The sequence below is a fragment of the Kalmanozyma brasiliensis genome (genome assembly GCF_000497045.1).
Source record: "Kalmanozyma brasiliensis GHG001 unplaced genomic scaffold PSEUBRA_SCAF25, whole genome shotgun sequence".
NCBI lineage: Eukaryota > Fungi > Basidiomycota > Ustilaginomycetes > Ustilaginales > Kalmanozyma > Kalmanozyma brasiliensis.
The window spans coordinates 63,987-73,072 of NW_015961965.1; the positions used below are offsets into that span (position 1 = coordinate 63,987).

The 9,086-nt window shown below is 56.7% G+C and overlaps 2 protein-coding genes across 2 annotated transcripts; both read right to left on the minus strand.

The window, feature by feature from the left end:
• Positions 1–464: 464 nt before the first annotated feature.
• On the minus strand, positions 465–914 carry PSEUBRA_003749 (uncharacterized protein; the record flags this gene model as incomplete). Its single annotated transcript, XM_059465152.1, has 1 exon — positions 465–914. One exon carries the CDS (start codon positions 912–914, stop codon positions 465–467), a length of 450 nt encoding a protein of 149 aa, XP_059321435.1.
• Positions 915–3,324: 2,410 nt separating this feature from the next.
• PSEUBRA_003750 (uncharacterized protein) lies at positions 3,325–5,331 on the minus strand (the record flags this gene model as incomplete). Its single annotated transcript, XM_016436829.2, has 1 exon — positions 3,325–5,331. The coding sequence occupies one exon, from the start codon at positions 5,329–5,331 to the stop codon at positions 3,325–3,327; it is 2,007 nt and encodes a 668-aa protein (XP_016291756.2).
• Between the last annotated feature and the right edge of the window lie 3,755 nt (positions 5,332–9,086).

Genomic DNA, 9,086 nt, shown 5'->3' on the forward strand with positions numbered 1-9,086 from the left:
ATCGATTGCCTCACACCTGGTTTTTTCCGCTGCTCGACCACGTGTTGCAATCGCACATCTTGACACTGGAAGGCTTTGTGAACAGTGGCAATGTGACCTCGCTTTCCGCTGAATGACACAAGTGAATGCAGCGATGGAGCACGCACGCTGAAGCGCGACTTGCTCCCACACAACGAAGAAACCACACGAGCTTGACGAGGAAACCAAAATGCAAAAAGATTGAAAAACTATGAATACATGCGAACGAGATGTGCGGACGGGTGACATGGATTAACGAGTGTGCGTGTGTACTGGGAAGGTGGGGGATGCTTGCGGCTGGGAATATGCTTGTGGATGCTTGGAGCGAGTGAAAGTGGCAGAGGAGCGTGAAGGAGACGGGTGGTAGTGGCAGGTTTGGCAGTCGATGCGCGGGGGAGGGCCGTGAGGAACAGCCGATTGATCTAGACGGAGGGGTGTGATGGTGTCTACGACAACCTCAATTTCTCATTCAACCCTTCATCCACCAATCTCCGTCTCTGCGCCTTCGCTCTCGCCTTCCTTACACATAACACCGTCACAATGGCACTTGACAAGCCATATGCAACGACAAAGAGCAGTACGAGCAGGACTTCGCCTCGGGCGCTGAGACCCGCATCGTCCTCCACCAGATGAGGGAGTCTCTTGAGGCCGTCTAGCCTGGGTGCGGAGAGATGCACCCTTCCTTGGGCCGGAACGGCGGTGGAGGGGTTGACAAAGTCATCCATCGAAGTGGTGGTGAGGGGTGCGGGGGGGAAGGCGGACGTGTTGGCCGGAGTCGACTCTTTTCGAACGGCCAACTGGGGCGACGATAGACGTGGAACCCATCGCAATGCCGCACGCGAGCTTTCGCCCACTTTGAGATCCACCGGAAGGGGAGCGGCGATGTTGAGCCACATTGTGCGATACGAGATGGTGGTGTGGATTCGGACAGATGAAGCTGCTGCTGACTGCGATGAGAGAGCTCGCTGTTTGCTGAGATGGGAAGTAGGTGTAGACGAGCACGCTTTCCGCTTTAAAGAGACGAGCGATGGAGAAGTAGCTAAGACGAGCCGTACTGTTGGAGAGATAAGCAGGGGAGGAGGGGGGTTGCACCATTCCGTTCTATCCAGTCGGCATGTATATGTACCTATCTCTTGAGCCACGATGATGCCGGTACATAGGGCAGGGCGGCACCCACGGCTGTCGTCGAAAAAATCTTATCACGGTGACGGTACTCAACTTCCCACGCTAGTGGCCTGCACCGAGGGGCGCACTTCCAACTGTGCAGAATCGTGCTTCCCGTGAGTACATGCATGAAACGCTGTTCGCCATTAATCCTGGGAAAAACACACCTCGCCCTCGCCACGTGGAGTTGGCCGACTGAAAGAGACTGCGACACGGGAAGGCGATTCTTCCGCTGTTTGCACGTCACAATTGGCCAACGCGGGATCGGCGGAGGGCGAAAATCCGTTGGAAAGTTTTCATGCAAAACATGGCCCGAATCGATCGCGCGCCTTCAAGAATCCACGGTAACGTCGCCCAATCGAACATGGCCTTGTGGAAGCAGAGCGGTCCCGAAAGGTGACTCTCGGTTACCACGCGAGAAACCAAGGACACTGCTGAGCTTGGATGCACGTCGCGTTCCTGACAGCGATTCTGACCACTCGCGCTGCGTGAGTGTGGCCACCATCCTACACCGTCGTGCCCCTCCCGTCTTCCTGTCAGGCAGGCGTGTGATAGCAGCGCTGACCGTTCTACGGCTCAAGAGTGACATCGAACACTCCGCTGGCGTTGTCGTCCCCATCGATGGGCGGGTCATGCACGTCGGTTCCTTCCTGTGCTTCCATTGTCCACCCGAGCCATGAAACCGCCATCGGTTCCGAGACCGCCATGACACTCCGCTGTGTGTGTCCGCCTTCGGCTAGTGAATCATGTCCAACATTGCCTCCCGTTCCTGTCTCGCCCTGGTTGCAACCGAGAGACGGACAAGCAAGATACAAGGCTTGCATGGAGATCAGATCTTGTACCGGTACCATCACTGTCCTGCCCTCAACGTGTCGAGGGGCTCGTTGCGTGTCTGTGCGACAACGATGGGGCGAAGCGCCCTCAAAGGGCCGTGCTGGTTGCGTGGCGACCCTTGGTAGAGCGACACCTTCTGCCGCTTGCGACTCCGCTTCTATTGGTGTGACGCATTCACTGCTCCCCGCGATGGGTCGCTTCCGAGACCGCCTCTGGTGGGTAAGGTGACCAATCGTCCCTTCTGGTAGTCCACTCTGCCTCGACGACAGGCAAAGCCCGCTGCGGCGGTCACCTGGTCGTGTCGCTTCTCCGTGAATGCCTCATGCCGTGGGTAAAGTGACCCACCGTTCTTGAAATCGACAGTTGACTCCACGACAGGCAAAGCCCGCCCGCGGTGGGTCACCTGGTCAAGTCGCTTCCGACGGTGGGTAAAGGGACCACTTGGTTCTTCGTGTGGGACTCCGCGTCGGGAAACGTTTCAAACGGCGTGCGGGTCACCTGCCGAGGGGAACCGTCTTCATCCATCGAATGATCGGACACCTGCCTGTCAAACGCTTCTCTACGCGTCTTGTGACGTCTGCGAGATTCTTTCCGCGGTCGAGCTGACGTGACAGCTGGCGCGGGTTCATAGCCGAGATCGCGCGCGCTTCCGCTGCCGCCGCTTTCCACCAACCAGCCGAGCGAACGATCTTTCTAGATTCGATTCGGCTCGCGTACTCCCCTCAAGATGCGGATTCCTTTCGATCGGGCACACGCTTTGCCAGCCGTCCCGGAGACATCGCCATCGAGATGTTTTCCACATTCTTCGAAAGGAAAGTAGTCTTTGTGGGCGTTCCTGAGACGCTTCGATCTGCACGAGAGCACGATCTGACCCTCTTTGCAGCGGTCCCACGCCGCAGCGCGGTCAACATGCCCGGTGGCGCCCGCATCAGACGCCCGCCCCCCTGACCGGTCTCCGCTCGCATTGGGTATGCATCGGCGTACAAACACACCCTCCCGCGCGCCCGCATCTTCGATTCCAAGCAAACGCCTGTCCGAAATCAGCAACGTTGAGCGTCTCGCTTCGTACACCAAACCCTCTCGCAATCGGCGTTCAATACACAATCCCGTGCGCGCCTCATCTTGATTAGCTGCAGAAATTTAAGCGAGACCCCCGGGACCCGCCGCTTCCGATCGCCCCCTGCAGCCTTTTTGACAGCTCGCTTAACCTCCCACACAAACGCCTCCGCGAAACCCTCGCTTACTACTCCAACTCGCTTTCAGACACACACAACACAAACGCGAGTCGGTTGACAGGGGTATATTGCGCTAAGCGGAAAGACCCTCAACAAGCTTCTTGACCACCAACTCTTGCAATCCGAGCGCGATGCGTACGGTGTGAAACAGTCGTTTCTCCAACGCAATCAGCGTGGACCAATCCTGCTTGTGTTCCCAGAACACCTGTGTTAGGGATCTTCCCAGCAGATCCTCGCTCGCCGCCGCGTGTGTGGTGACATGAACATACGCCAACCGAGCGAAAGAGGTGAGCGCGGCGAATTGCGCGATCTCCTTGCGTCGCATGCGCATCTTGCTCTCCGCCTTCTGGCGGTTTTTGCGCGCCTCCTTGGTCTCACCGCTCACGACGGCGTTGGAGCCCGGGTGCGAGTCGTCCAGACCAAATTCAAAATCGGGCTCCATCTGGCTTAGCTCGGTGACGAGGAGCGAGGATTGTTCGACCAGCGTGCCGTTGAGTTCGACCGCGAATTGACGTCGACAGTGCTTGAAGGCGCCTTGGAGCGAGGTGGTGACGTCGTTAAGGATTTTGCGCTGGTGCTTGGTGCGGTGGTGGTGGAGGGCGATTTTGGCTCTGGATTCGTCCGTCGGCACATCTTCGCCCGCGTCGGTGCTGAGGAAGGTGGCGCTCAGAGGGGTGCACGGCGCGGGAAGCGATGAGCCCACCAGGGTGCTGAACTCCGACGGAAAGTCGGTCATCGATGACGAGGCTGTGGAAGCAACACCGCCGGGACCTGGCATCAGCACGTCTTGCGGAGCGAACAGACCTGCGAGCGGACTGCTCATGGTTGGAGCAGCGTTGGCTCGAGACAATCGCCTTTCCCTGAGAGTGATGGAGCCGCCGGACGCACGAGAGAACGTGTTCGGCAGCGGCGAGGCGGACGCTCGCGCCCTCCGACTCGGCAACGAATTGAAGTTCCTTGTAGGTCCACGACCGGGTGAGGACTGAACAGAGTGTGACAGCATCACCGGGGATGGCGGCTGAGCGACATCGAGACCGCGCACGCGGTCGACCAAGCTAGAAGGCAAGCTCGACAGGCTACCCGTCGTCAGCGATCGTCTTCGGCCAGTCGGCACCTCGCCTGTCGATGACACAGAGCAGCGGGAGATGGTCTGCGGAAAGTTGGCAAAGCTCTGCGATGAAGTCGATGCCGTGCTTGCCATGGAGGGACTTCGGTGCTGTGCGTATTGTGCTCCATTGATCGTCGAAGCGGGCCAGGCGTTCGAGTCGACTCGCACAAAATCTGCTGATGTTGGAGTACCCTGGGCTGAGCCTTGGACTAGCCACTCGCTAGGAGCTACCTGAGGATTAAGCCAGCCGGGAGCGGGCATAGCGACCTGTGATGGCGCAATAGCACGAGAATTCGAGCTCGAAGTACGTCGGAGGGGAACGCAGCCGAGATGACTGTAGCCAGACGGGGCGGCGCTATTGCTTGCTGTGGCCATGGAAGCCGAGATGATCTCTTGGGATGTATCCGAGAACACCATTGCGTTACCTGCGTAGTGAGACGCAGCAAAGTCGAAGGCTCCGACCAGGTTCCCAGAGCTAGTATGAACGTCGGGCGTAGCAAAGCTACTGTCCTGCTGCTTGACCTGTCGATAAGGTTCTTGAGAGCTTGGTTGCATCAGTGTGTCATCCTCCAGGGAGACTTGATTCGAGGGTGTTACGGGTGCTGAGGGGGTCGAAGCGGTAGACGACGAGGGACACGACGCTGGCATGGTACTTGCAGAAAACGGTGCGGTCGAGCCGAAAGCTGTTGTGCTCGAGGACGACTTCACGAGGGCCGGAGTCAAGAGGAAGTCCTGGGGAGAAACAGGGTATTGGTTGCCACATCCCATCAGTGGTCCCGTCGTCATTGGCAAGCCTAGGTCGAGATCGAATCCGAGACCTGAGGTCGTAATATCGACGAAGGTCAGCACTCCACGAGCTGTGGCTGGCGTCGAGCTGCGGTAGCCAAGCAGCAATATCAGCGCCACCAATGCTGGTGTGCTGGCCGTCGGCTCGATGTGCCGAGGCAAATGTGGGCAGGTGATTGGAAGCATGATGGTTCGATGGCATGGTAGTGGTGGTCATGTGGCTAGACGAAGGCGCAGCAAAGGCTGGTGTCGTAGACCAAACCCATTTGCCTGTTGAATTCGCGCAGCTGTGTGACTGTGACGAACGCGAGTAGGCGTCAATGCCTCCCATACCATCACACTGGCAGTTGTGACTGTACTGCGTCTGCATTTTGGCGTCGATCTGCTGAGAGCTGCTGCGTCTGTACCAATGTCGATGCGCGATGAATGATAAGAAAGTCGGACAGGCAAGTCGCGCAGAGAAGGAGACGGAGGAGCTGCGTGGAGGGGAAGGAAGGTGCTAGCGGTCCAGGGCAGGGGATGAGGAGGTCAACGTCTATATAGGGTGCGAGCGAAGACTTAGCCGCTAAAGCGCCAAAGACGCAGCCAAGCGAGTAGATGCGAGCGCATGGCATAGAAGAGATGACTTGGGCCCTTCTGCGTTGTCTCACCGGGGCAAATCCGTCGGAGGACGAGATCAGCGGGATGAGAGCATCTCGAGAGTCAGACAAATCGGCGTGCTTGACGGGCAAGTCTTGGAAAGAAACCCATTCACTCTTTCCGCTGCCAACTCGGAATGCGGAATGCAGGTAGGCAGGCAGCCGGCAGAACGAGTCTCTATAGCCGCTCCATGCTCTTGGACCAGACCGGACCACAATGTTGGGCATAATCAGATAGACAAGGACGCCAGGGCAATGAGTGAAGGGGACGCGGGCTATGAAGCACAGCGGCTATTCTTGCTCATACGAGGTCTAGAGAACTGAAGGGAGCGCGAAGGGCAACTGCGAGGGCTTAGCCGCCGAAGCAGCAAATTTGAATTTGACCGTTGGACGACGAGAGAGGGAATGGGAGGGCGACTTACCACTTGCGGCGTTGCTGTAGGGTAGATCTACAGGTCTCCACGCTGTCACGGTGGTAGCTCGCACTAAGCGATGAACCTTGAGCTTGAGCTTAGGTGAGGCAGAGCGAGGCCCAACGGCACTGCAGGGTTCATGATGTAGGAATTGCATGAATGACGATGCGAACTTTTTTGTGGCGCTTGGCTTCTGCAATTTGATGCGGGAATTCATTTATTTAAAAAAGAAATTGGAATGGAACGTGGGAAATCACCGAGGTGACAAGAGTTTCGCCGTGTACAACCGTCTTTTCTGAAACCAACCATAAATTTAAATTATTATTATCAGCGCAAGATCGCCGCGCACGAGCAGAGATTTCCATGTGCAGTACTGCTCGCGTGGCCTCCTACTAGGGATGGGACGCAACTCGATACTCCTCCCCATCGTCCAACCTGACACAACGACCAGAACCTTGGCATAGACCGTTGATGCATCATCCTCGGCTCTGCTAAGCGACCCCAACGATCGTCGCTGTGCTTCTGGTTCATTTGCTACCCGCTTTTGGAAGAACCTCAACGACCAGTGGCCAGCCCTTGTCTCTTCTTGCCTTTGCGAGACTCTGACATGCCGGCGGAACTCGTCAGCCATCCCTCTCAACATCGTCTGACTTGACCATCAGCTCCAGAGCTCCCTTGCGACCGTCTTGCCGTGCAGCTGTTGAGGCGATCGTGCGCCAAACCCGAAAGCCGCATCCGTGATGCGTGTAGATGCTTGCTCAATCCGTGCGCCAACTACCAACGTGCCAAGACAGGGTTCGGAGGGGTGACAATGGCTAGGAACTCATTCAGGACCACTCACAATGGGCAACGTTTTCGAACAAAGAGCAAGTCGGAGCGGGATAGACGGTTGAAGCGCTTCGGTAATGCATACCTGCTTCCGGAATGGTTGAAGGGTGGCCGGGAGAGATGGTCCGGTCGGAATTCCGCGCGGCGAGTCTACCACAATAGAAGGGTTTCATGCATAAAGGGACGAGATGAGCCTCGCTTCAAGTCCAAGCGAGACGCAAAGGGTGGAGAACAAGGTGTGGACAATCAGCATGAACACCAGCAACTTCGAGGCGCAACATGGCGCTCTGCTCAACCAACCCGAACTGCACTCAAACGAGAGAGTCAGAGTCAGGCGCCAACTGTGACCGCATCTTGCATTTCGTCGTATTGTGTCGAGGTTGACCGGTTCGAGCTCATGTCAGCGTGCAAGGAGACCGATGGAGCGGCACTTTAACTCCTTCTCCAGTGTGCTCAAGCAGGTGGGGTGCGGAGATTCGCAGCGTGGGACGGCATGGCTCATCGTGCCTTTTGGGCGGCCAGCAGGAAACGCCGTGTGAAACAAGCGACAAGCCTCACGGTAAGAAGGGGCAATTCGACACCCACGCCAGGTTTCGAAGCCCGATTCATCAATGCAGAGAACAAAGGACGCTAAATTGGTGCAAAACTGCCACGGCCACATGGTCTCGATCTCCGCTCCAGAGTTCACATGGAATGACACACGCGCCCCACCAGGATGACTGTCCACAAAGACTCAATTGCCAATGCTCCCAGCGCTTCCTTTGGGCTGAATGGTTGCCGGTCAACCTTGATGAGCGCTAAAGCATTGAACGACGCCTTTGGGGCTTGGTCCTCTGCTTTGGGTCACTCCCGCAACGGTATCGGCCAAGCCAGACAGACTCGATTGAACGTCTACGAGGGTCAGCCTTGGAAGGACCGGAATTGACACCCTTGCCAAGATCGGAAACCTGGTGCAGTACGACAAGAAGGAAGCGTCCATCCCAATCGAACAGATCTTTGACAGCACTGTACGCCCAATGCGTCTAATCAATCTCTAGATCTTGCTTCTGCGATCTCGAAGTATAGCTTCTTGTCGGGACGGAAGTCGGAATGCAACTCATTGCTGTTCTGAGCCAACTGGAAGGGGGGGAAAGGAAAAGACGGAAGCCATCTGTCCGGAGCTAGAGCAGACGGCGATCGTTGTGGCAGCCAAGCTTGTCATTCTTTTGGTGTTTCTTTTCTCGAAAAATCCATTTGGGAGCGACCTTGGCGATGCGCGCTGGTACGCGGGGATTGAAAAGCGTGCATCAAGTTTATGCATTCACCGCGCGCTCCGCCTTGTCTTTTCGTCATCTCTCTTCCACGCTTCGGCCCCGACGCGGCCGTGGTTGGTGTTCCGATGTAATTGGACGGAAGTACAAAGGTCGTTGACGGATTTGTTGGGAATCGCTGCACTGTTCCTACCATGACAATGGCAAGGCAAGGAACAAAGAGGACACGGATGATCGGATTGAACAGGTAAGCAGCTATGACAAACGTTTTCCGTCACTCCGAGATCGACCGGTACAGCAATAGCGCGGAGGCTGCATGTTCAACGTTTAAAGCCCGCAACAATGGCACAAGTCAAGAAACGTGATGCAATATCCTCCTAAACAATGGATGGCGTGTGACGATCGTTCAGGTGACCACAACAATAGGGGTTCAGGGGGTGGTGGACAATAAGCGTGACAAGAAACGTGATGACCACAAGATTCGGTTGCAGATATCTTCCGCCTTGCTCTGCAGGGTCCTCGCTTGCAGTCCATCCCTGCTTCATTGGCGAGCCGCATACAGTATGTTGCCTTCGATTCGCTTCCGGAACTCCGTTTTGAGATCCTTGGCGCGGCTAAGGAGTCAGCGATTCTCGGAGTGAAACGAACATCCAAACCCGACGACTTGGACCCCGAAACGATCGAAAGAGGTAAGACGACATGGCAAGGCGTGCGGGGAAGTCTAAGCTGCCCCAAGACTGCATACCGGGCGACCGAGAGGATGGGACAACGTGCGGGCACGGGGAGGGGGGGGGGGGGGGGGGGGGGGGGGG